The 27,762-nt window shown below is 43.8% G+C and overlaps 2 protein-coding genes across 4 annotated transcripts in view; one reads left to right on the top strand and one right to left on the bottom strand.

The window, feature by feature from the left end:
* The window catches only part of UXS1 (UDP-glucuronate decarboxylase 1), a 52,867-nt gene extending 48,143 nt beyond the window's left edge, over positions 1 to 4,724 (top strand). Inside the window, exons 13-15 of the mRNA XM_079317590.1 lie at positions 233 to 290; positions 2,482 to 2,585; positions 3,884 to 4,724. Of these exons, the coding sequence (XP_079173716.1) occupies positions 233 to 290; positions 2,482 to 2,585; positions 3,884 to 4,015 (294 nt within the window). The 3' untranslated portion in view covers positions 4,016 to 4,724. The remainder of the gene's footprint in view (positions 1 to 232; positions 291 to 2,481; positions 2,586 to 3,883) is intronic.
* Positions 4,725 to 11,162: 6,438 nt separating this feature from the next.
* ECRG4 (ECRG4 augurin precursor) overlaps positions 11,163 to 27,762 on the bottom strand; it is a 65,756-nt gene continuing 49,156 nt past the window's right edge. For 2 of the 3 annotated variants that reach the window (XM_079300764.1, XM_079300763.1), the window contains exons 2-5: positions 16,639 to 16,753; positions 15,949 to 15,996; positions 13,680 to 13,822; positions 11,164 to 11,665 (exon numbers count right to left, since the gene is read on the bottom strand). In XM_079300764.1, coding sequence (XP_079156890.1) covers positions 11,504 to 11,665; positions 13,680 to 13,822; positions 15,949 to 15,996; positions 16,639 to 16,729 — 444 coding nt within the window. In that variant the 5' untranslated portion in view covers positions 16,730 to 16,753 and the 3' untranslated portion in view covers positions 11,164 to 11,503. Of the gene's footprint in view, positions 11,666 to 13,679; positions 13,823 to 15,948; positions 15,997 to 16,638; positions 16,754 to 27,762 lie in introns of all 3 variants that reach the window. The other variant, XM_079300765.1, reaches the window with a different exon arrangement.

The following is a 27,762-nucleotide window of genomic DNA, read 5'->3' as shown; positions in this document are numbered from 1 at the left end:
GTATCCCAAGTAATTTCTTGTGTATGCCAGCTTTTGCCAAATCAGATACTCTGCAGGGCAGTTGTTCACTAGATTTTCCTTTTCTCCTGTGGCTGTGAATTAATTTATGTGTTTCTATCCAAATGCTGATGTCTTTAAATCTTATAACATGCTTTGTCTTCAAAAAACTCGTATTTAAATCTCTATGTGTCTTAAGTACTCTGCTTGAAATAAACATCTCTTATGTTTGTAGGGAAACCCAGAAGAGCACACTATCCTAGAGTTTGCCCAGTTAATTAAAAAACTTGTTGGTGAGTACGATTAGTAATTCTTGGTAAAGTTTATGAAGTACTTATTGTGATTAGATAATTATTACTTGATTAGTGTGTGTAATATGTGGATAATTTAATTAGTCTTTGGATTTCTTAATAATTTTATCAAAGGCATTTAATCATATCATTAAATATTAATAAGATAATCCAAATCCTCTCAATTGTCTGTAAACTATTGCATGAAGACTAGAATGAATACATTTTCTGTGTCTCTGTGCAGTCCATACCCATTAATTTTTATAATGTTTAGGCAATGTTTTAGGTTTGCTTTGGCACAAGGACAATACATAAATTAAATGTAAAATACATGAATGAAAATGTCCTGCATAATATCTCAGCTGCAATAGGGATACTTCAGGAAGATGATTTTTCACAGTTGTGCAGGCTGTAGTCCTTCCACCGACATTAAAAACCTCATGGGGTGGCAACAGTCTTTCTCTGTTCTTTTCACTGTTTCTAACAGTGATTCTTGAAAGGGTTGACAGCACCTGGGAGGAAAACACTGTGGCTTCCTCTTCATTCTTGTTCTGACACCTGTATGTAGCAAATCAGAGCTCTCAAGAATGGAAGGAAATGATTGTGCATGGTCTTCTAGTGTGGCTCCCTGCTGCCATTAGCCAAGGGCTTTTAGTCTGTAACTTCCAGAAGTGCTTCTATCATATCTGAAAAAGATGAGTTCCAACATCCAACACAGAAGCTGATGTATGTGTTGTTTCTAATAAAAGACTTCCCTCTGGAAAACTTATGTGAATCAGCAGATCAGGGAAGGAGATGGAAAAATCACAGCATCAAACCCATCAGACCCATAGATGTCACTTCTGTTTGTTCATAAACAACTTGATGTGTTCCAGTGCACTCAGGGAGGCTGTTTAGTTCTAAAATGGCCTGTAAGCTATTTGCTAGATTTGGTTAGAAGAATTGGCCTCTTTCCATCTGTTTTTCTGAGGGAAGCCGAGTGTTTGGTTATTTAAATTAGACTGGAGATTATAGACAAAGAGAAACTGATGTCCTTTTGTAATGCCAAAGTGTTAACAATCATGGAAGGGTTGAGGTTGGAAAGGAGCTCTGGAGGTCCAGCCCTTCAGCTCAGGCAGGGCAGCCTGCAGCTAGCAGTGGCCCGGGACCATGCCCAGATGGCTTTTAAGTATATCCAAAGGTAGAGACTCCACGTCCTCCTTGGGCCATCTGTGCTTCAGTTTGTGCCTACTGTCTTTGATCCTGTTACTGGGCACCACTGGAAAGAGCCTAGCTTTCTCTTCTTAGTCCCCCCATCTGATATTTATACACATGGATGAAATTCCCCATAGCCTTTTCTTCTCCATACTGAAGGGCCTCAGATCTTTCAGCCTCTCCTCAAATTCCAGTCCCTTCATCATCACCATAGCCGTTGCACTTACTTTATATGTTCCTGTCTCTCTTGTACTGGGGAGCCTAGAACTGGACCCAGTTCTCCATATGGATCTCATCAATGCTGGTTACTGGGAAAGCTGATCTCCCTTGTCCTGCTGGCAGCACTTCTGCAGCCCAGGATGTGATTTGCCTTCTTTGTGGCAGGCACACATGACAGGTTCATATTCCAGCTTTTTGGCCCCCAGCCTTTACTTCTCCAGATTCAGGACTTTTAACCTGTTGAATTTCATGAGATTCCTGTGAGCTTTCTCCAGCCTCCTTTCCTGAGGTCTGTATTGACAGCACAGTTGTCTGGTATATCAGCAATTCAGTATTGATCCAGCACAGACCCTTGGGGTACAGCACAAGTTACCAGTCTTCTATTGATTACCACTGTCTGTGCCTGGCCATGCAGTTTTCAGCCCTCCTCACTTCTCCTCCAGCACTCTGAGGGTGTAATGGGAGACAGTGTCAAAAACATCACTGGAGTCAAAGCAGGTGATATCCACTGCTCTGCCCTCGTCATTTCCTCATGGGAGGACTAAGCCTAACTTTAATTTTTGTGAATCCATGCTGAAATCTTTCTGTAATCCTTTGTGAGCCCATGTTGCTGTGGGGCAGGTGGATCACCCAGCTGTTGCATTCAGTGCACCTGTGTCTGTGCAAAGCATTTCAGTGGCTGATTTATGAAGCAGAGAGCTGCTGCTCCAGTTGATAGAAAAGATGTAAATGCAAATCACAGTGAATTGCAGATGATAAATCCCAGTTTCTTGTTTAATAGGCAGTGGAAGTGAAATCCAGTTTCTCTCAGAAGCACAGGATGACCCTCAGAAACGAAAACCTGACATCAAGAAAGCCAAGTTACTGCTTGGCTGGGAACCTGTGGTATGTACAAATGAATTACTGTTGCTGTGTGGTAAAACAGCAGGATGCAGAGGGGGCTGAGGGGGCCACATGGTAACAATACATTTCCCACATTGGAATATCTTCCTAACACCATCTCCAGAACACTGTTAACATTTTAACTTTTCACTTGAATATTAAGACATGTTTACCTTTCTGTAAGCCTGGTAAATCATTTGAAGTATATGGTACATAGCTACTTAGTTACCAAGCCCATAGCTAATGGGTTTGCTGGTGTTGCTGCAATCCTCATGCCTGTTGCTGGCAATAGGAGTTGGTTTGCTTGGAGGTAAGATCTGCCTAATTCTGAGAAGTATGCCTTTCTTAGCCAACTCCCCCTTCTAACTTGCACAATGGTTTGTAGCCTTTTTTAAATTTGCAGACAAAAATCATTCCAGGAAACGTGTATACCTACCTAGTAATTGTAAGCTTAATAATAGAAAAAGATCCAGGCACTTCTGAAAAGACTCACAGAGGCACCTGATATTGGTAGACCATATCTGACAGCACAAGAGTGGTAGCAAATTGTTTCAAAGACAGAAGGTTTAACTTACATATTTCTGGCCTTCTGTGTTTGGCACAGGCAGTAACAAAACTTGCTCTGAAGTACAGAGCAGTAGTACTTCAGTAGTAGCTACTGAAGTACAACCCCAGTACAGAGTTGATACAGCAAGACAAGCAGTTCTGTGCTGCTGTTTTTATCTTTCTGTATTGGTGATAGTGTCAGCAAGCATGTCAGAGCATATGGCTCCTGAGAAAACAACTCCTCTGTTACTCCTGTCTCCATATTCTGTGCCTGTATTTAAACACTACAATTTGTAGGATTACAATTATTTGTATAGGATTTAAGAATATCAAATGAGATGCTGGGTGCCAGCTTTATACCATGCTGTGAAAGAGGATCTTTAATCCTTACAAACAGAAGGGGCTTAAATGCTGGGTGTTTGTCTCTTTCAATGCATTAGGAATTAAAAGTAGAATTAGGCATGTCTGTTTTGATACTAAACAGACCCATCATAACCATGTGGGAGATTTAAATTTGTTGGCTTTTTCGACTTATGTCAGAAAATACATGTGCTGCTTTTTAGCTCAGCTGCTAAAAGCTGAGCTGATCAGCAGTGAGGAGATGTAACCAGCATGTGGTGCTGTTAATACTTAGATTGGCTAAGAGTGAGACACCCTGGCTCCCCTGTGATAGCTGTTTTGTAAAAGATAACTGTTGTGAAGTGAGCTGATGTGAACCTGGAGTGATATGATTCTCTCCTCGCTTTTGGGAACAGGTCCCATTGGAAGAAGGTTTGAATAAAGCAATTCATTACTTCCGTAAAGAGCTTGAGTATCAGGCGAACAATCAGTATATTCCCAAACCAAAACCTGCAAGGATGAAAAAAGGAAGAACAAGACATAACTGAAGGCTATTAGTTGGACAGGAAATTCCCTGCTTGACGTTTGACGGATGTAATTTTTTTTAATTTTTTTTTTTATTTTTAATTTTTTTTTCAAGAGAGACTTTAAAACAGGTGTCATGAAGAACGAACTGGAATTTCATTCTGAAGCTTGCTTTAAAGAAGTGGATGTGCCTAAAAATAACATAAATATTCCCTTTCCCTGCAAATCTTGCCTTGCACTTTTTAAATCTGTCTTTTTATGTAAAATAGAGTAGAAGCATCTTTTAGTATCTTCAAGTTTTATATCTTGATGTGAGATCATTTTGTTGTGACTGTCCTTGACAGTTTTATTTACTGGTTTCTTTGTGAAGCTGATGATAAACACAAACGGGATGGAAAATGCCAATTTATTTATAAAATGGGTACTATAAAATATGAGATGTTCTACTATGCATAAGAAAATAACTAGTGGTATTGTCAGGTGAGACACACTGACATCTGCATATAGAAGAGTTTAAAAAAATTCTGTATGAGAGCTTTATGTATTCTTTAAAGGAGAGATTTTTTCAAAGTTTAGTTTTAGTTGTACACTTGAATTTGAGATATTTTCATTGATTACCATGGATAAGGATATTTTGAATCACTACTGTGTTGTGCTTACTCTGGGAATAAAGTTAATGTATTATTGGTTACAGTGGTTGAATATGCTATTTTAATAAAATACTGAAACTTCTGTTTATTAGTTTCAGGGTTTCACTGTGGGCATTTCTCTGGATTTACACATCTGTGGATTTATTATGTATTAATTATAAAGTAACAGTCTGTAAATAATCCACTCGAAGTTAGTAACTTTGGTCTTGCATTGCTTATCTCTTAACAGATGTATAGTAAGGGTTGCAGGATGTCTGTTGAAATAAATCAGACAAAACTATCCTGATTTATTCCAATTCAGGTAGTTGATAGTGATGCAGGAGTATAATATTTTCTTTAAACCATGGAGCCCAACTTCAGCCTTCCTGAGGAAATATGGAGGAAGTGTTTCTGTTTTAAGCAGTTACTAAATTGCCAGTAAATGCTTTCAACTTTAGTAACTATGCCTGTCATCGTAGGAAAAGAAAAAACAAACAAAAATAACCAAACAAAAAACTTCAATTCCCCTTATTTTTAATAATTCCCCTTGTTTTTAAAGGGTATTTAAAAGGTAATTTGGCTTAGTGCCACTCAAAATTGAAAATCCTACATCTTATCAAGCAAAGTGGCTTGACTTTATCTCATTAAAGCTTGATGTTTTTGTTATCTTTTGAGTATCTTTAGGTTGATGTTAAATTGGGAGTTACCATAGCAGTGATATTATGCCCAGGTCTGGGAAGACTCTGAGAGCAATGTGGCATTTAGGCCTCTTTGAGCTGTCTGCCAGAGCCTCACAGTGCTTGCATGGCTTGGAGTCCCCTCCAGTCCCCTCCAGTCCCCAGTGACTCCAGCAATGGTGGGGTTGCTGCATTCATTGCTGTGCCCTGCCTGGAGTGGGGCTGCAGGGATCCTTTTAAGATAAATGGGTTTTTCCTTGCTCACAAGTGCACATTTTCTCACATTGGAAATCTGCCATACAGCTGAGATGGGGAGCCAGAGTGCATTTTCCTGTCTGCATTCAGAGGTGGAATTTAGATATTATACATTACCTCCATCTTTTCACAGCCGAGCAGCTTGAGATCTGCCTTTTTTTGTATGGAACCTTTTTCTAGGTCCTTGATCTGGGCATTTATTCCATACTAAATTGCCTGAAAAGTACACCATGGTGTGCTGCTCCAAATGTGCCTGTAACCTGTCATTACTGAAACACTCACAAAGCACAGCCTCTCACTGTACTCGAAGGCACAGTTGGACATGTGTGAAAGTACTGCCCACTTCTTCAATAGTTCTTTGGAGAGAGATGTTAATCAGCTCCCAGCATGGTGGTTTTAACCCTTAAAACCCTTAGCCTGGAGATCATATTTGGGGTGTGATTCTCCTTCTCCTTAGGTTTCATTCCTTGTGAAAATTGTGCCATTGATTGCCAAAGTCTACGAAGAGATGGGACTCAGGTGCAAACCTGGTCCAACATTCAGTGCAGCCATAGAGGGTAAATGGGAGCTGTGGCTACCAGCTGTTACTTCCAGGGCTGTTTCTTATTAAATCCAGTGACTTCAGCACAAAGGATGTGAATTTGTACAGGCACAAGCATGCTACTACAGACCAGCACAAAATGTGTATATTCAAAAAAAGTAATCCCTTGGGAAGTCTGAACCTTTAGATACAAGAGAGAAGGATTTAAAAGCTCTTTAGGTTACTTCAAGCCTGACTTCCTTCATGAAAAGAACCAATTGAAGAGAGGGCAAGTGGCTGGTACAACCCATCTCTGAGTGTGTGTGTGATGCCTCCCACTGGGCCCCAACGACAAGACTGTGGATTTGCTACTTTCCTCTTACTGTTCCTAGTTTTTATTTCAGAGGTTCCTGATTCAGCTCCCATATTCTTTTTTAGTAATGTCTTCCAGAAACAGGAGCTGAGGCAGCTGTTGCCCTTAGGTTTTGAAGCCAGTGAATGGCTGTGGAGATGATTTGAAAGGCATGGATCATGTTAGGAGTCTGCTGATGCTTCCAACTGAAAGTCTGGGGTACTTTGAAGTTGTCTGGTCTGAACTGAGTCTTCAAGAAGGCAGATGAAGGTTTGCATGTTAGTGCTCTGCTCCCACCTGGGGTTAGACATCACAGCAGGAGAAAGAGGCATCAAGTGTGTTGGAAACCACAGGTAAAGAGCTGCTCCCTCTCCAGAAGAGCCTCTTTTGATGGAGGATAGTAGAATGCAGCACTGAAATGGGCAGCTCAGCTGGTGCTGGTTGCAAGTCCTCATTCTCTGTGGGAAATACACACTGCAGCAGAGGGAACTGGCCTGTTTGGTGCTGCTGAGTGAGACGAGTTTTCCAGAAGGAAAGGTGTGCAAGGCACCCACTGCTGTGTGTCCTTTGGTCCTCACAGGGAGGACTACTGCTGCTGGAGGTTACTACAGCACGAGATCTGCAGTTGGATTTTATTATATTTTTTCAAGCATGATGTACCTTTCCTTTCTCTGTGTAGGCTGCTAAGGAGCATTGTCAGCCATATTGGTAGTTTACAGACAAGCTGCAGAGGTTTGCAGACCTTAGTTATTTCAACTATTCCATGAATATATGGTCTAGAGAAGCCTCATGCCTAACATTTTGTTATATAAGGAAATAATGATCTGATAGTTTCTGTGTCTAAGGTGTTTGCAACTTTTCTTAACCTCTATAGACTCTGGTGGGTTTAGTAGCCAGTAACTTCACTGCTATCTGGGTATTAGTGTATCTTAATCTGTTTTTTTCAATAAATTTTTAGAAAGGTGTAATATACTGAGAAATAGAGCTTCACTTTTTGTCAGGGTTTGAATTGAGTTTCAAAGTTGAAAGGGGCATAATTGCCTTAGAGAACAGGCTACAGAGGGCAGAACAAGACTTCGATTAGTTTGATGGATTGAGCCAGTTCCCAGCCTTGCTAGTATTGAGTTTAATGCTGCTTGAGGCCAGGAAGTCTCTTAGGGTTGTTAGAGGCTGGTCAGGGGCTGATCCACAGGCATAAGATGCTTTGTTAACAGCAACTGTATTCTCAACACTGCTAGCCCTAACAACCATACATTCCTTCCCTGAAGTTGCTGGGAATGTAGCTGCCACAAATCCATAGTTCCTCTGTAGTGAACATTTCCCTGTGTGGGGGTTTCAGGTGGCAGGAGGGAATGCCTTTTTTGCAGCTCTTGACTCTTTAGAGCTACCATGAAGAGCAGCAGTAGTTATGAAGCAAAAACAGGCTCTTTCTATGTGGCAGGAGGCTCCTGAGTGCCATTCTGTATCAACAGATACAGATACTTTGCTAAAATAACAATTCACACCTCTTGCAAAAAAAAAAAGAAAAAAGAATTTTGGTTCTCTGTTCCCTTGTCTCAGTCCTTCTCTCAGTTGCTTATTTCATAATAGCAGATCTGACAAGTCTTTGTCCATCTTGGTTTGTTGCCATTTACAGCCTGGAACAAGCACCAGTTTGTTTATTCTTGCAATGTTTTCCCTAGATGCTCACATGCTCTTCAGCAAGGAGCAGGATCCTCTGAATACAGTGGTCCATATCATAGTTGAAACAGCTGGAAGGTCCAAAGCACAAAGCCACAGGGAGCAGTGGCCTTAAGTGCTGTCAAAGCCACACACAGCAATCTGAGCTCCATCCACCCTACTGCAGAGAAAGCTGTTTTAAGCAAGGAAGGCTACATTTTCCACCTGGGAAACAGTCCTGGGATGGAAGTGCTCAATTCCCCATGCCCAACATGTTTGTGTCACAAGTAGGAGCTTGAAAGGAATGATGACCTGTCCTCCTCCTCCTCCTCCAAAAACAAACAAAAAAGGGCACAGCAGTAATTCCATTTTAACAGAAGGGTTTGCTGAGGTTTTACCAGCAAAGGAGGCAGCACTGCCCTGTGAATCTGATGGATCTGCCTGGCTGACACTGACAAACTCGGGGATGTTGCAGCATCAAGCTTTGAAACATGAAGCACTGGAGCATGGCCAAGCTGTTCCTGCTCTGAAGGGAGCCACAATGAACAATTGCTGCTCTTCTGTCTTGCTGGGGAGGTTACGTTATGTCAGTGCTAGGATGGCTGAGGGTGATGTGAAGTGCTCTATGCTGTCTGCACAGCAGAATGGAAATGCTGAGAGGAGGTGCACAGTTCTGTCTATGTTTTGGGACAGAAACAGTCAAGGGAAATTAAACTTTGAAGCACTCCATGCGTATCTGATTTTCTTTCCTCCCAGCAATCTTCCTCCTTTTGCCCAAGCCTGATAGCTCATTCTTGCTTGCTTTCCATTATTGCAGCTGCTTCACTGCAAGGCAAGTGCACCCCCCTGCAAGAAAGAGGGTGCCCTCACCTCAGAGCTATTGCCCTGCAGCAAAGTGTCCTCACAGCCATTCCCTCTTCCTGCCCCAATGGAAGAAAATTGGACAATCAGGATGAGTACACTTGAGGGCTGAGGTAAGAGCAGTTTAATGAGTGAAGTACCCAAGTGGTGCAAAGCCCACTCACCATCTCTCCCAAGCAAGCCTGTTGCTCACCCAGTCTCTGAGAAATGGTTTCCCTGAAAGGCAAAGCCCCCACCCTCTTCTTCCTCCTTTTAATGCTGACCAAGTCATTGCATCATTTGGAGTTGTCAGTTTTGGGTCAGCTCTATCACCCATGGACCCTCCCAGCCTCTCACCCTCTCCTAGCCTGCCTGCTGGGGGGCAGTGTGGAAAACAGCCTGTGCAGGCACTGTTCACCTAAAGCAAAAAACGTGTGTTCTGCCTATGCTGGTTTAGTCACAAATCTAAAACATGTTATCATACGTGTTGTTATGTAGAAAGTTAACCCTGTCCCACTCCTTAACCCTGCAACACAATATAATGGGAAAGATTTTTTTTTTTTTCCTCTTAGGGAATTCAGAAGACAGAGACCATGGATTTGGTTGTGAGCCTGCAAGGCACAGAAAGCTGCTAGACTGAGTCAGCCTGCCGGAATGGACAGAGTTTACAAAGGCCCAGGGAGAGATGGTCTTTATTTACAGCACTGCTTTTATTTTTCCTTATTCAGCTGGTCTAAATTCCCAATTGTAAATTCTGGGAAATAGTGGAAATTACCAGCATGGTTCAAACGTTGCCAAATTCAATGCACTTCTTGGATAATACCCAAAATGGAAGGATTTTTCTAGGAATAGGTGTTTTCCAACTTTGCAAAAGTCTGTGCTTGACTCAGAATGTGATTATTCTGTATTTGGAATAAAGGTTCTTCTACCAAGGAAACACACCAGTTTAAACCAGTTAAACTGGCAAGGATTCTGCAGAGAGCCTAGGGAAGAGTGAGGGTTTGGAGCATGTTAGTCCAGCATGGATCTGTGTGTGCAGAGAAGTGACCAACATGTTCGTTCAGTTTGGCTCCCTCAGCAAAGAGCTGTCTCTGGGAACTGTTCCTGCAGGGAGCTCTGTAATGCTGGGCTGCTTCTAGACACCAGTCGATCACACAGCAAGGGCTTTAGGCAAAAGGTTAGGAAATGCACTCAGAGTTAGAGAAAGAAGTGAAGTGTAAAGAATGGTGTTGCCATCATCCATGCTTTGGAAATTTCTTGTAAGCTTTAGATGAAAGAGAGCTAAAGCATCCATGCTGTCTTCTCTGACTGCTACAGTTGGTAGAACATACTTAATCTCTCTTTATGCTGATTCTTCAATTCTAGAAGTCACGGAGCAGCCAGCCTTCCTCACCTGCCCCTTCCCAGTCCTCTACCTTTGTCAAGTGCCAGCAGTGCTTTCCTCTGCCCTGCTCCTCCTGAAGCCCCTGACAGCTGAAATCTCCCAGGCTGATGTTGCTGTGATAATAGAATTTGTTGTGTTTGGGGATTCTTAGCATACACGATGCCACCAACAATCCCCCTTTAATCCACTGTGTTTCACTAACAGATGCCTAGTCTCTGATATATTTTAATGCTCAGCCTAACATGTGTGCTTCCGTCTGAATTGGGGTAGAGGGAATTTTGCAGTAGGAAATTATGATGTCAGGGAATTGTGTTGGATGCTGTCTGACACTAACTCAATTTTAAATAGCTTACTTTGTTGTTTTATTCTCTGTTTTGAGCTAGGCTGACAGCTTGACGCTAAGTGGAATGGACACAAAGGGGAGTATTCAGCAAAGATAACCTTTGGGTTATCGTGCCTGGGAGGGGTTGGGGCCGCTCAGGTTGGATGCTCTGCGCCTCAGCAATTACTGCTGATTCAAGTTCCTGCCTTGAGCCCTTTCCCTGGAGGATCCTTTCACAAGCTTTGTAGGTAGGCAAGCTAGTCTGCACTGAATTTAACTTTTGTGCATGTCTGTGTCCTTGACCCAACAGGGGCTGCAGAAGTGCCGTGTCAGGCTTGGAAGGCTGCACCCTGCAGGTAGGGAAATGGCAGAGGAGGTAACAAGGCAGCACTTCAATTGACAGGAAACCTTTTTTTTCTTTTTTCCTAAGAATAATTGGATTTATTTGTTATTAGAAATGTGAAGGGATAGGCACATCTTAAATGTACTGGCTTATATTACATAATCTATATGCCCAAGTAAACGATATAATGTAATTTTGCAATTGATTGTAGGACAGCAAATGAAAAAGCCCTTTAAAAAAGAATCTGTAGTAATGCAGTTGGAATGAAACTTACTGTTATGAAGTCTACTAAATACTGGCAACCTGATTATCAAAAAAGCTTTATTTCTATAACACTTTATATATGTAGTGTACTACTAAGTAATGATAGCTTTAAAAACTTGCTTTCATCAAAGTCTGGCAGTTCCTTTACTCTCACTGTTTGACAGGAGTAGAAGAAAAGGTGGGGTCATTCTGACGGAGGGAGGGCTCAGCCTCGCCCAGCGCAGCCCCACGGCAGCAGCCAGAGTAGGATCAAAGGCATCGGTGTGTCAGTAATCGTCGTAGTTGACGCCTGCTCCGTGCCTGAAGCTGTGCGGGTCCCGCGGGCCGATGGGGGAATCTTCATCGTAGTGGTGCTGGTAGTAGCCACCGTAATACTCATTGCGAGCACGCCCCAGGTTTGTCCAGTAGGAGATGTCATCTTCAAATTTCTGCCAGGAAAAGAGAGAATTTGATTTCCAGCCTGAAACTGCAGTAATGAGATAAACAGAAGTGGTGCAAGAGCATCTTTCAAAAATTTGGATCCTTTGCACATTTGTCATAAATGAAATCTTTTGATCTAAGGAGTTTTGTACCCATCTTCTCTATGGGAGTATCAGTATCCTCTGTGCAGGAATTGCCCTGCCAGCCCCACATCCCCTGCCCACTGCAAAGTGCTTAAACTGAGAGCCTTCTTCTGAAATACGCACTAAGCACCTTTGATATTTCGATTACCCTGTCAATGGTGGACTGTACAATTATGTCAATAATTTGCAGTTAAAAATCAAAAGGTTTGGTCTCCCTTGCCATGTGCCTTTAGTTGCAGTGTCCCTGAATGGGGTGCAACAGGCTGCATTCTGTCTGTGATCTCTCACTCCCACCTTGCATGGGTGAAAACAAAGGTGCAATGCAGCCTTCCAGCTGTGGAAATGCAATAAGCACTTCAGTTCTGCTCACAACAGCAGAGGAAAAATAGTGTGCAAGGATATCAAATACTTGCCAAGTCAAAGCCTTTCCATCTGAATGACTCTTTGGAAATATTTTTGGCTGAGATTTGGGGGGAAAAAAAGTTTTGCAAATACACAATGGCTAAGTATGGACCAAGTCCTTTGCTGGAACAAACAGTTATTTCATTGTTAAGACTCTGTCTTAATACTCAAGAAAACCTACTAAGTGGATTCATTGTATCCCACAACAGGCCTCATTTCAGTTTTTGAAATGCATACAGGAACTCAGAGGATAATTCACTTTATCTGTATGGTTTGTCCTTGTTCCTTTTAGTACTTTTCCCCAGTCTTCAGCTTCTGATGTATAAAACCATTTTTCCTATTTTTCCTTTTCCTATTAGTGAAGGGGCATGTAGCCATGCTGTTGAGAAAGTGACTTTTATCCACATAATATCCAGGAGAATTTTGGAAAAAAGTACCCTTCATTATTTCAGCTCAAGCAAAGGATTATTTTTCTAATTGTTACAGCTTTGAAAATGAGGGCATTCATCTTTCCAAGCAATCCACATAGCATGAAAGTTTAAAATGTACTCCAGTTTGCCTGTGCCAATGCAATCTCATTAAACATATTCATACAGCTGACAGAAGCCAAGAATTCAACATCTATAACTATTTTTACCTCTTATTAAAAGCAGAAATGATTCTACATGTGGGACTGCAACCAAACACATTTTTTGCCCTACTCCAGCATCTATTTAGTAGAGCTTTGTGCAGAGTTGGATTCCACTCCAGTGTTTTTTAAATAAAGTGTTTTTAAAAAATGTGTCCTTCTCATTTGAAGGGAGGCTGACTGACTATTATCCAATGGTTTTCCTTTCTCATATAGAGTGGAAGCACAGTTGCCAATGTTCATGATGGTCAAGATCTGCCCATGCTGTGGAGGCACAAGTGTGCACTGGGTGCAAAATACCAGTGAGGATATCATTTCACTGGGAAGTGCCAATCACAGCCAGCTTGGTGTGGATTGCTCAGCAGGTTTCAAAGCTGATTAGGTTGAGGCTGACAAATTACTTTCCTGAAATATGATTGATTGCTTTGAGTCTGGCCACCTATTCCATCCACAAAGGGAACTTTGTTCATAGTTTGATAGCAGACACTCTATACAAGACCTTAATGTAATTTTTTCCTTCTAATAAAATAAGGCAAGGATCTCTAACATGTAACAGAGGTTATATTTCTCTGTGACATTTGCCACTTTAAAGAAGAAATCTGGGCAGGGGCACCTTCTACCAGACCAGGTTGCACAAAGCCCTATCAATCCTGGCCTTCAACACTTAGAGGAATGAGGCATCAACCACTTCTCTGACAACTTGCTCCAGTGCCTCGCCACCCTCACAATAAAGAATTTCTTCCTAATATCTAATCTAAATCTCTTCTTTTGTTTTCACTTAAACCAACCCCCTTGTTCTATCCCTGTCTATTCTCCCTGTTTTTGTAAGCCCTGTGCATTGTGCCCCACCTGCTCGTCGAAGCCCAGGTACAGGAACTGCTGGTACCACTGCTGCACGTCGGGCTGGCTCCTGTCCCACAGCTGGCGCCGCTGCCGTCTCAGGCTGCTCAGGAACTCCTTGGCTGCTCTTTCTTTCACTGACACCTCAGGCTCTGCAGCAGCAGAGGCTGCAGTTAATTCCCCCCACAAAAGGCATGCCAGGAAATTTTTTGGTCAGCCTGAAGCGTACTGCTTGCAGCAAGTAAGGAAATGATTTTCACATCATGCCATTACCTTTCCTGTGGCAGAGTAACAGTAACAAACCCAGCAATCACCAGTGTAATAGGATTTCTCTGCTGCCCTCATTCTCCTGGATTCTTGAAAAGCATTTCTGAGCTCAAGTACAGCAGCTAACTGAGGAATGTAAATAAAAACACCCAAACTCAATGAGCATATACACTATGTGTGCTTTCAGGAGAGAACAGGACACTGCCCCTAGGTGCTGCAATTGGAGAAACTGGGTTCAAGAAGAGAGGTGAAGTTAAAAAGACTGAGGAAGCTGGAGAAACACTACTAACATATTAGAGTGAAGGGAGAAACTTAAAAATATAGATTTTTAAATCTGATGTATAAAAAAGTAGCATTTAGATGAGTGCTACTAAATGCCCTGTATGCCTGAAAATAAAAGCCCATCAGGTTTTCATAGCAATCATCATAAGATATTCCCTCAACCTGACAGACCCAGAAGAGCCATCTGGCTTGCTCCATGCCTAAGAGCAACTTAGCTGTGGCTGCTAGAAGAATTGATGCACTTTCCAGAGACATGGATGACAGGACTATGAGAGGATGAGAAGAAATGGTCTCAAGTTGTGCCACAGAAGGTTTAGATTGGATGTTAGGAAAAATTCCTTCACTTAAAGAATGGTTAAGCTTTGGAATAACTTGCCTAGGGAAGTGTGGGAATTACCATCCCTGGAAGTGTTTGTAAAACATGTAGATGTAGCACTTGGGGACATGGTTTAGTAGTGAACGTGGCTCTGCTGGGTAAATGGTTGGACTTAAACTTAGAGATCTTTTCTAATCTAACAGTTCTATGGTTCTGTGGCTGGCCGGCCCCTGGCCACCCATGGAAATGGTAAAACATGGTATTGATCTTGCTGTGAAACAAGAAGTGTGTGGGAGTAGGAGAAGTCTTACCTTCAGATGGTTCATTTCAATGAGAAACAGGAACACAGGTGTGCATGGGGTTTTTGGAGGATGTGAGGGAAGAGACTGGGGTAGACAGGTGGAGACGTGAAAACCACTGAAGTAGGAGCTGGGCAGACTCACAGAGGAAGGCAAAGGACTGCAGAGAAGAGGAGATTTCAAAGATAAAAGTGATAGATGACTTGTTGCAGTAAGTGGGAAACAGTAGGCTGTCCTGCAGTGATAAGCTGGAAACTGATAACTCACCATGAGCTTGAACTGGATGTTATTATTGGGAAGAGGGACAGCTGAGCAAAGATCCCATGAATGAGCTGTCACACAAGGGGCACTGCCAGCAAGGGAAGCTGTACTGCTCACTTTAGAAACCAGTCAGAAAAGGCTGGTAAGAGGTGTGGGGTGATACAAAAAAAAAAAGAAAAAAAAAAAAAAAAGCCCAGTACAAAATTAGAAAGCCTGGCAGAAAGTGGGAGTCCCCTCTGTGGGGGTATAAATTCTTTGCTTCAGCCATAGAGCAGAGGGGAGCTAGCCAAAACTTCTGGGATGTTTCATCTGCTGTGGTGCATCTTGTTCCCAGCTGGCATCTTTTCCACCACTTTACCAGTGAGCCATCCCATGCTTCTGACTGCTGGGCCTTTGGCCATCATCTCTCCTGTAAGAGAGCAGTCTTCCAAAAAGGAAGCACACATGGAGCCAAGAAGACAAAAAGAACAAGTCAAGGCATCATAGGCAAGCCAGGTTTGCACATATTCTTCCCTGTGCCTGAGCCAGCAGTATTTCCATGCATTATAATTCCTTGGAAAAGTTTGTGACTTCCCCAGATCAACCAGATAAATGCCACGTCTGCCATGCACACATTAGAAAAGTGCTGTGCTCTGTGCAGAGCAAAAGGCAGAACAGCCTCAGGGAATCCTGGATTTCAGAGGGGTCTGTGCTAGACACAACATCCCAAACAGACAGGCAGAGGCTCAGCCTGAGCAGGAGGTTTTGGAGTGGCCTGTAGTGAGTGTGGCCCTGTGCTTGCAGCACTCCTGGAGGTGCAGGGGCAGCAGCAGAGGAAAAACAAAGGAAAGCACTTTGCTGGCTCTTTACTTACCTTCTCGTTTCTGAAGCATCAGTTTAAGCTTATTTCCCCTTGCAACATCTAGACAAATTAAAATAAAATGCATACATTTGCTGAGAAGGAAACAAAAATAACGAAAGATTATTTCTCAAAAACTGCCAGAAGTATTTTTGTCGTAGCTCTACTTCAACAGGCAAAGAAGGAGAAATTTACTATCTTTGCTCCCCTTTCCACACTTGAGCACAGTGTGTACTGCAGGGGAGTTTCTGACACTCCAGCATCGTCTCCCCAGCTCTTTTGGCAAGGGAAACCCTTTACCAGCCTTTTTTCACCAACTAAATTATATTTTTTCATCAGAAAACTGCAGCTGGTGCCAGTACCAACACCCGGAGCATCATGATAATGCTGAAAACCCCTGGTCACTGGGTGAGGGCTGTGCTAACAATCAGACTGCTCCAATATCGTGCCTGGCGTCCTGCCCCAAAGCACATGGAAGCGTCACCCTGCTGATCCCGGGACCGGCAGCGCATCGGGAGACCTGCGAGCGCTCGGCTGCTCCGAAATGCTCCAGGCGCTGGCAAACAATCCCCTTTTTAAAAAGATGCCCAACTTGCACAAGGCTTGTAGCAAGGTCCGAAGGCTGTCAGCCCCGGGGGATGCCAGGGGAAGGTTTTTCCGTGCCGGTTCTGCTCTGCCCGCATCCCGCTGGCCGCGCTCACTCACCGGGGGCCGCGCACAGCAGAGGCAGCAGGAGGAAGAGGAGGAGGAGGAGAGGGGCTCCGGGCAGGGCCCTGCGGGGACACAGCGGCGACATGGGCGGCCAGGAGAGCAGTGCCACCTGTGCGGGAGGAGACGGACACGATGGAGGCGGAGGGACGGACGGAGGAGTGGAGAAAGGGAAGGGAAGGGTCGGTCCCGCCGGGCGGGGAGGGGCGGGGAGGCGGCGGGGCCGGGGGCGAGGGCAGCGCCCCGGGCAGGGCATTGACAGCCGGGATCCATCCTGGGGAATTGTGCCTCCTGCTCCGGGCAGGGCACCGACAGCCGGGATCCATCTCGGGATCCATTCCGGGGGATTGTGCTCCCCTCTCCGGGCAGGGCACGGACAGCCAGGATCCATCCCGGGATCCATCCCGGGGACCAGGCACCCCGCTCCCAGCGGGAGGGATTCCCATGGGCAGGACCAGGCTCCCACCCGTGCGCTCGGCCACCCCCGCGGGCACTTTATTTTTGGAGTTACACATGGTCAGTCCAGCGAGGCTGGTAAAGACCTTTCAGCAGCTCGTGCAGACTTTTCTGACAGGGGAGTTTAAAAAAAAAAACAAAATAAAATGGTTGTGTCATTTCGCATTGCTCTCAATATAAACCCTGTTTGTCAGACCCTTGTAACAGTACATGGAAATGGAGAGATTGTCCTGATGGAAAAAATAAGCAGAATCAACCAAAGGTGACTTAGTTCAGGGTTTTCTCTGTCTCCCTCCTGCAGCCCAAACCTACAGAAGATCTCAATGCATTTTATCTGATTACCTTTAAAAAATAATTTGGATTTTTTTTGTTTTTTTCTATATATAGACAGTTTTAGTTGTAAGAACTCAGGGACCAAAAGCCAAATTCACAAACTAAGAGCCTTTGCTCAGCAGTTTCATAGCTTTAATGATGCCTAAACTTATTCTTGCCTTTTTCTAAATCGGACTTTCACCTTCCCTTGGTCAATTAATCTTCTATCAGTTTTTTTCTCCTGCAGATGCCAGAAACACCCCAGGTGAATTTCTAATGAATTCCTTACCCATGCTCGGACACAAACCTCTCTCTTTCCTTGCAGCAGAGACCCACAGCACTCAGGAGACCATAAAGAGCATCTCACCTCCTGCTGAACCTGTGCCAGAGGAGAGCGAGGGAGAGCTGGGCTCCCACTGTAAACTACTTGTGAGAAATCTGGCAAGTGCTGGGGCCTTGGCTCCATGATAGAAGGATTGGTTCCAGATCAGTTGCAGATGAACACACACACACACAGAGTGCATACTCTCTATATTGCATTTGTATATAAATATGTACATTGAATATGTATGTGTATATATATACACAGCCATGAGTGCACAGAGGGGGAGCTGTGCAGTGTTGTGGCAACTCCCTGTGATGAGATGTGGAACCCATACAGGCACAGCAGATCGTGGGAGTGGAACCAGACCCCATGGCTGGCGTCACTACTCACTGAAAAATGCAGAAGAATCACCAGATTGGGCAGGTCCCTCAGCAGTGTCCCAGCCCCAGACTAAATGCTGCTTCAGGGCATCACTCCTGTTTGCCCCACACCTTTCCTCTTCTGAAAAAAATCACTTGTATCTACACTCAAAGCTTTTCTCTTGCTGCCCTTCATCCCCAGCATCCCTGAACTAAAGCTCAGGCATCTCTGCTCATCCTTTTTGTAAAGACTTGTTACAAGGGCATGAAGTGCTAGGATAAGGGTTTCAAACTGGAAGAGGTTAAGTTTAAATATTAGGAAGAAATTCTTTACTGTGAGGTGGGGAGACCCTGGAACTGCTTGCCCAGAGAAGTTATAAATGCCCCATCCCTGGAAATGTTGAAGGCCAGGTTGAATGGGGCTGTCTGAGCAATCTGGTCTTTGGGAAGATGTCCCTGTTTATGGTGGGGAGGTGTTGGAATGAGATCTTTAAAGTCATTTCTAAGCCAAATCGTTCTATGATTCCATTGTCCCAGTCCAAGTGGCAGTGCCAAAGTCCAACAACAGCTCCACCCCAAGCTCCTCTTGCTCTCTGCAGGAGCCACATCTATCCCTGTGATGGAAGAACTCCCATAGGAGACTGGGGTCCCAGCTCAACTCCCATGCAAATGTGAATTGGAACATGTTCATCTTTTCTGTCACTGTTTCAGAGTGTTTTTTCCCATTCTTCAAGTGTCAACAGACAGCACTGTGTGTTGGAACAAATGTCCCTTCTCCTGAATCAATGCACTCTTTCATCAGGTTAATGGTAAAACCACCAGAGCTTTTAGGATAGTTATTCATAGAATATAGCTAGAAGGGACAGAAGTGAAGAGCACATATGCAGGACTACATGGAAAAGCTGTGATGGAGTTAACTTATAAAACCAGGGCAATAACTCATGAATATTCATGGTTTACTGCTGTGCTGGTAATGGCAAAGGGTGTTTTGTTCAGCTGGTTGGCTTGTAACAAGCCTTGTGCAGGAGCTGGGGCTCTGCAGAACTTCAGGTGCTTTGTGCCTCTTGGCCAAGGAAATACAAAGCACAGAACCTCTTCTGGAAGAAACTGATGGGATAAAATGCAATCTTGTGAAACCCAGAGAAGGGATTGACTCAAATACAAGGTTATTGTAGAAATTTATTGGCCTAGTAATGGAAGAAGTGATTGACAGAAGACTATAACTCTCAGGTTTAAACTTAGTGCAGTATCTTCAAGAAGAGGTCATTTTCTCAGTTCAGGGGACAGAAGATTTTGCCATAAAGTGAAAAAAAAAACACAACAGGACTTCTTTTCAAAGGCAGGAGTGAAAGGTGAAGGATGTTTTCCCAGGAGCAATCTCTATTTCTTTTCAGGTTGTTTTAAGGACTTAAGGCAGTGTTGTCCCAGTATTGTAGTAAGGCACATATGTTTCTGCTGAGCTTGCAACCACTGTATTGTTATTCCAAATATTTACCCCCAAGTGATTATCCAAGTTTGTTGACATGCCGGCAGTGCCTCTTTCTGTTATTTACCATGAAAAACACAGTTGCTGTGTGTACAGCTGGAATACTGCTGAGTTTTCCTGGGATCTCTCCATTAGCAGTGACACTGCTCTCTTTAAAACCTCCCTTTCTTCAGCATCACCAAGATCACCAGCCCTTGTTCTTGTAGGTGACTTTAACCTGCCAGACACATGCTGGGAACTTAATACAGCAGGAAAGAGGCAGTCCAGGAAGTTTTTAGAGTGTGTGGAGGATAATTTTTTGTCACATCTGGTGAGTGAGCCCACCAGGGGAGGGACTATGTTAGACCTGTTTGCAAATAGAGATGGGCTGGTGGGAGATGTGGTAGTTGGAAGTTGTTTGGGGCACAGTGATCATGAAATGATAAAGTTCCTGATATTTGGTGAAATATGGAGGATCATCAATAAAACATCCTAGATTTCCATAGGGCAGACTTTGGCCTATTCAGGAGACTTATTCAGAGAGTTCCTTGGAAAGCAGCCCTTAAAAACAAAGGAGTTCAAGAAAGGTGGATGTGCTTCAAAACACAGATCTTGAGGGTACAGGAACAAACTGTATGCCAAAAGACAAGTCAACAAGGAAAACACAGAGCCTGGATGGGCAGTGAGGTTTTGAAGGAGCTTAGGAATTGAAAGAGGACGTATCATTTTTGGAAAGAGAGGCAGGTGTCTCAGAAAATATGTAAAGGGGTTGATGGGCATGTAGGAAAAAAATTAGTCAGGCCAAAGTTCGGTTAGAAATTAATTGGGCAACTTTTGTAAAAATGATAAAAAATGCTTTTACAGATATATTAACGACAAAAGGAAGGCTAAGACCAACCTTTGTTGGGAGCTTAGTAATTGTGGAAGAGAAGAAGGAGAAAGTGCTTAATGTCTTTTTTGCCTCAGTCCTTAGTGGGAAGATGGCTTGTCCTCAGGACAACTATTCTCCTGGATTGGCAGAAGGTGTCAGGGAGCAGAATGGTCCCCCTGTTATCCAGGAGGAGGCAGTCAGAGAACTGCTGAGCAGCTTAGGTGTTCATAAATCTATGGGGCCAGATGGGATCCATCCCAGGGTAATGAAGGAGCTGGCAGAGGAGCTTGCAAAGCCACTCTCCAACATTTACCATGAGTCCTGGCTCACTGGTGAGGTTCCAGATGACTGGAAGATGTCCAATGTGACACCCATTCACAAAAAGGGTGGGAAGGAGGATCCTGGTCAGTTATAGGTCAGCTATAGGTCAGTTAGCCTGACCTCAGTACCTGGTGAGGTTATGGAACAGTTTATACTGAGTGCCATCACACAGCCCTTACAGGATGGCCAGGGCATCAGACCCAGCCAGCAGGGTTTTAGGAGGGGCAGGTCATGTTTGACTAACCTTTTATGACCAGGTGACCCACCTTGTAAATGCAGGAAAGGCTGTGGGTGTTGTGTACCTGGATTTCAGCACAGCCTTTGGCACTGTCTGCCACAGCACAGTCCTGGAAAAGCTGCAGCCCATGGCTTGGACAGGAGCACTCTGTGCTGTGGCTGGATGGCCAGGCCCAGAGAGGGGTGGTGAACTGTGCTGCATCCAGCTGGGATCAGTCACCAGTGGTGTCACCCAGGGCTCTGTGCTGGGGCCAGTTCTGTTCGGTATTTTTGTGGATGACATGAATGAGGGTGTTGAATCTTCATTAGTGAAGCTGTAGAAGACAATAAGCTGGGAACATGTTGATCTGTTGGAAGGGAGGAGGGCCCTGCAGAGACCTGGACTGGTTGGATGGATGGGCAGAGTCCAGTGGAATGAAGTTTAGTAAATCCAAGTGCAGAGTCCTGCATTTTGGCCACAATCACCCCCTGCAGTGTTACAGGCTGGGGATGGTGGGGCTGGACAGTGCCCAGGCAGAAAGGGACCTGGGGGCACTGGTACAGGTGACTGAACATGAGCCAGCAGTGACCCTGGTGGCCGAGAGGCCAATGGCCCCTGGCCTGTGTCAGGAATGGTGTGGCCAGCAGGAGCAGGGAGCTCAATCTGCCCCTGTACTCAGCACTGGTGAGGTCACACCTTGAATGCTGTGCCCAGTTCTGTCCCCTCAGTTTGGGAAGGACCTTGAGACCCTTGAGCACATCCAGAGGAGGGAACAAGGCTGGTGAGGAGCTGGAACACAAACCCTGTGAGGGATGACTGAGGGAGCTGGGGGTGTTCAGCCTGGAGAAAAGGAGACTCAGGGGTGACCTTATCACTCTCTACAACTCCCTGAATGGTGATTGTAGCCAGGTGTGGTCAGTCTCTTTCTCCAGGCAGCAACCAACAGAACAAGAGGACACGGTCTCAAGGTGTGCCAAGGGAAACACAGGTTGAATATTAGGAAAAAGTTTTTTACAGAAAGGGTGATAAAATACTAGAATTGTCTGTCCCAGGGAGGTGGTGGAGTCACCATCCCTGGATGTGTTTAAAAAAAGACTGGATATGGCACTCAGTGACATGGTCTAGTTGAGGTGTTAGGGCATGGGTTGGACTTGAGGATCTTAAAGGTCCCTTCCAGCTGTGTGATTCTGTGTGATTCTGTGTGATTCTGTGCATGGAGGCATTTCAGGCTTGTTTTAGGGTTTTATTTGCCTCCATTGGCACACCAGTGCTGGAAGCTCTCTGTGTTCTGGTTGGGCAGCATTCTCAAGGGCATTAGGTAATCAAGTCTGTACTAATGATGTCATTTGGTTAAATATCTTTCATCACCACTGGTGACAGCAGTAGACCCTTGATGTTGAAATTTTGCTGAAAGATGTTAATTAATGCTGTCAGCAGGACTGTTCCCCAGACAGCTCTGGAATGAGGAGCAGTGAGCAGGGCCCCTTTCATTCATGGTGTGAGCTCCATCAAGTACCTCAGCACAACAAGGACCATGAATTGAGGAATGCCTGCAGCAGGATAGCAGGATGGAGCTGGTGGGTTCATTACTTTCCCAGTATGGGGTTAGACTGAGGGCTATGGTCCTGCAGGCCTGAGGCAAAAATTTGGGAGCAATCCAGTGGAAACCACTCTGAACCTGACTTCAAGAATACACAATCAGGAGCAAGGCAAGGAGCTCACTGAAGAAATTCTGGTAGCTGAGTCTGCTACTTGCCAGCTTTGTCTTTGGAGCCTGCAGGACTAAGTGTATGTTTTTCAGAGTAAACAAAGAAGGCTCTAGAATTTTAAATAGTTCTTCAACTTGCAGCAGGTTTGATGACTTCTCAGGCAACCCCATTTTATCTTTGTGATCTCTGAGTTTACACATATTGGTTTTAAGCTCAACAGTTTAAACTTAAGCTGCCTGAAATGGTATGGGCATGTGTGGCTCTTTAACTGATGAATTTTTAAAGTGTTTTACTATTACTATTACTATTATTATTAGTAGTAATATTATTAATATTCTACATTTCACCTAAAATTTTGTACAAAGAGATCTCTTAATAGCAAACACTCCTCTGCTTTTGTCTCTCATCACAGTAACTGTTGAGAGAACTGTGGTTTGCTCATTAAAATGTAAGAGATAGCATCCATAATGGCTATTCAAGATATTCAGTAATTCCAAGCACAAGAAAAAATATAATAAAAATACTGATCTTGGTTTCTTTCCCTCTTTCTTTATTAGGATTCATGATTTTAAGTGTTTCATCACAGAAGTGTTCTTAAATACAGTGTACATTAAATCTCATATAGTCACAGGACTTCCAAATTTGGATTTCCAAGAAACACTCTCCCCACCAAATATAATGAAACTTAAAATAATGAGGCTCAATGTCAGCATAACTTAATAGGCAAATAGATAAATTGGAAACTGTCCAGGGAGTGCAGGAGATGGCACTTCATCTTTTGCAAATAAGCACAATGTAGATTTTAACAATCCACTAAAATGATCCATTTGATCAAGAACATAGTAGTACTGAACAGTGTCCCTAACACCCAGAAAATTTTTTACTTTCTACTAATTAGGTTTTTATAAATCTCCCAGCCATATTGTCCAGGTAGAGGCTTGCCTTAGGGGAGAGGCACTTGGCACTCCAAATCATTTTCTGCAGCCTTTTCCAAGAAAACTGCAGGAGCTGTGTTTTCCTTCCAAACAGAAGGAAGGATATTTAAATAATCAGTCAGTTCTTTCCAAAATATTTTGAGTTCCCTAGTATTTTTTCCACTGCCCCAGAGGAGTCCTGATAGTGACAGGACCAGCCTCAAGTCCCAAGGCAAACACCTTTTCTTCAACAAAAAGTTTATTTGTTGTCAGCAGTGAGTCTCATTGTCCTTGGCAGAGGTTTGGGACACATTTCAGCCCAACTGGTTGCACTATTTCTTTGGTCCATTTTAGTAATAAATATTAGGGCTCATATTTTTTCATAGAAAATAGCTTAAAATAGCTTTTTTTTTTCTCCTGCTTGGCTACTGCTGATATTTTTCTCAGCTTCTGTCTGAGCCTGCCAGATAAGAAATGGTGTCTGTTGGTCTGTCCATCCTCCTCCTTTCACTGACTGACAGGGCTTTGCTGCCCTCACTGCAGAATTTGCCTTTCTGCTCTGGTGATAAGCACAGTGAGAAGCAGATTAGCTCAGCAACGTTATCAGATCATGGCTGCTTCCTTTCCACAGAGGGATAGAAACATTCTCTCTCTAAGAAATCCTTCTCCTTCTTCTCTTCCACTGCCTCCAGCATACTTTTAGGATAAACCTGGAAGCATATAGCAAGCCTGTGTGTCAGTTTTAACAGGAAGGGAGATGGAGAGGGACTGTAATATATTAATACATGTCTTTCTGACGCGGCCTGATTTCATTCAAATTATCCTTTCCTTTACTGCTGTCACTTGGGACACTTTTTTAATGCTTCTCATTTACTTTTTTAACACTTACTTTGAGCATTTTTTTTTAACCTGTGTTCGTTGCCTTATTTTATTATTCAGAATGCTCACACAATCGCATGAAAAACCCCTGGACAAACAAAAAAAAAAAAAAAAACCAAAAAAAAAACCGTAGACACACCTAACAAACAAGCTGCACCTACTCAAAAATTAGGAAACGCAAAAAATCTTAAATCTTAGTGATTACACTGGTTAAATGTGGGCATGTTCTAGAGTGGGTTTCAGCCTGTGCAGAGAAGTTTACTAGCAGAACAGGTTTGCCTTCTGAGGAGCAGAGAGCCTGAGATGGTGACAGGTGAATCTCTAGTAGGTCTGCCCAAGGTTTCCCTCCCTGTGCAGCTCCAGTGCAACCTCACCAGCACAGCCAGCAGCCTCAGAGAGCTGCAGCACTTGCTGTAAAAATGTGTGAGCTTTATTTGAAAAGGAATAAAGTGTGTGCAATGTCATGGGGAAGGAAAAGGGGAACATGCCAGAGAGCTGCTGCCACCCTTGGCTCAGTTTGAAGCCCACGTTTCAAAAGTGAGGAGCTGGAACATTGCCTGGGGTGTGCCAGGTATTTTCAGCATAAACAAAACAAGCTGCTCTCCCCTGGCTGCCTTCTCAGGCAGGTAGGAATCACATGGGCTGCAGTTTTCAGCAGCACTGCCAGTCTGCCCGAGGCGGGCCCAGGGGATGCAAAACGTCTGCCCAAACATCCAAAATACAAAATACAGCAGAGTCACCCACAGCACAGGGCAGTGACTGCTCCTCCTCGGGTCAAAACGAGCTTTGCGAGCCTGATTCTCAGGTTATTAGAGAAGAAACCTCACTTGTCTTCCTGACTTTATCACATGTGACCTTACACCTGCCTTGATCTGCTCTGTGGCCGCTCTTGCTGGCTCTGCTCTGTATCTGTCCTTCCCAGTGTCACCAATGCCCTGCCTGTGAACAAGCCCATGCTCCTGCTCATCTGATGTTGGATTACCTCTCTGATTTACAGTTCAGTTTGTTTCCAGGAGAATGCACTCTCTGTGCTCTGAGTAAGGGATCATGGCATCTTTAATCTTCCCTGTGCAGCCCCACTGCACCCAGCTGTCCCTGGCTGCCAGCGACTTCAAAGGGCGGCTGGCTGCGGGCAATGGAAATTGGAGGGGAGGGGTTTTCCCTGCTGTCATCATTTAGGCACCCACCCTGCAAGTATTCATGCACACATGCATTTTTAATCACAAGAGCCCTGTGGAATCCCATTTATCTCAGAAAGATTAAATCCCACTCTATGGCTGGATGTCCCAAAACAGTTATACAGAAATGTGGCTCCGCTGCAAAGGTGGGCACGTCATCCCCAGCTCTTTGCTCTCCTGGGCCTGTGTTTGGTGAGACACAGAAAGGAAGGCTGCTGGTCTCTGATCCTGAATAACAGCATGGATATACCCATGCTGAATAACCCAGCTCACACTAGCTCTCCCTGTGCTAGCAGGACTGCACAACTCCTGAACCCATGCTGACTCTCCATCACCCGAGCAGAAGAACCTGCCTGCCCTTGTCAATGTAGACAGGGCTCCAGAGTCCCTGCTTGCTCCTCCAGGCATTGGCATAATTGCTCTTTTGCCCTGGGACTGCTACCACAGAGGACGGCACAGAGAAGATAAGATGCTGCCATCTACCTCCAGCACGATGTTCCACTTCCATCAAAAATGTCCTGGTGGGCAAGACAGCCACTGTTTGGGTCAGGCCACTCAGTTTCTGGGCCAGACCAGATATCAGCTTTAATCTGAAAGTTAATCACGCTTCAGAGAGATGAATTTTGAGGATGTAATTCTTCAAGTTGGAATGAGCAATTCAATCACTTACTTTTACCAAAATCAACACAAAATTCTTTCACCTCCTCCCCTCTCAAGACCTGCCATTACAAATCTTTGTGTCTGACTCCTTTTTTATTTTAGAAAGGACCACAGTGATTTTTGCTTTAAAGAACGCTGTCCTGGTTTAACACATTTTCACATCCTTCATGGCAGATCTGAAGTATTGTTCCTGAGTAAAGGACAGTGACTGCCTTTTTATTAGGTAATGTTACCACATAATGCTTTCACCTGGTAATTATTTGCTAGAATGTGTAGTACACATTATTTGCTAGAATATGAAATGCAGTACATAGTCCTGAATTATATTTTGAATTGGGGAGGACCTGAACTGGGTAATGTCCTTATGCCCTGATGACACCAATCTCTTTCTCTCATGTGTGAGTCCAGGTTGGGGTTTAGCCATACAGCAGTGAGTAAACACACAGACAAATCTTTGAGGATTTGTTTTACCTTGCAGAAGTGGCACAAGCACAGTAATGACTCTATGACAGACTGGGAGAAGCCACAAAGTGGTATTAGATCATTTATTTTTACTTAAGTTATAACTGGAATAGAAACATCTTCATAAAGATGTCACTTAAACTTTTAATTTCTATGTTGATTAATGTAGATACAGGGACAACAATATAACTTTAATGCTGGTAATCACACAGAATCACTTAGATTGGGAAAGACATCCAAGATCAACAAGTCCAACCATGGACCAATCACCACCTGGTCAACTAAACCATGGCATGCAGTGCCACGTCCAATTGTTTCTTGAACCCTCCCAGGGATGGTGACCCCACCATCTCCACAGAGAGTCCATTCCAGTGTTGTTACCCTTTGTGAATTTCAGTTGTTGGTAACCACTCATTAGCCAGAAATGGTAATGACAGAAACACTTAGTAGGGAAAGGCCTTTAACCTTCACTGTTGAGTCCACCACTACACCATGCCTCTAAATGCCAAATTCATGCATCCTTTAAAAACTTCCAGGGATGGTGACTCTAATGCTTCCCTGGACAGCAGGGAGGAGACTGGAGCAGATAGGAAACCTTCTGCTGTTTAGTCTTTTTCAATTAAGAGAAAATGACAGAACAGTCATACTTTGAAGTACCCATCACAGGAGCACATTTTTCAGAGACTTGTTGGCTGCTGTGCAAAGTTTTGGCACCTAGATAAGAGTCCTGGTTCTGCTGATTTAAATACAACAGTTGTGTTTGGGTTTAGTACCCTTGATAATTTCATATGAAAATTTTGTCATGGTGTTTGAGTTTGCCATGTCATGAGAAATAATTTTACACTTAAAGAAAACAAACACCAAATGCAAGCAAATCACTTCATTATTGCAAAGCCACTAAATGTGTCCATGGAAAAGCTTTTCCATAAGCCTAATCTTACATAATTTATTAATCTTATTTTTTACTTGAAACAATCCATACTGAAATATTTA

The sequence above is a fragment of the Erithacus rubecula genome, assembly GCF_903797595.1.
Source record: "Erithacus rubecula genome assembly, chromosome: 1".
NCBI lineage: Eukaryota > Metazoa > Chordata > Aves > Passeriformes > Muscicapidae > Erithacus > Erithacus rubecula.
This window is presented reverse-complemented; position numbering and strand designations above follow the sequence as displayed.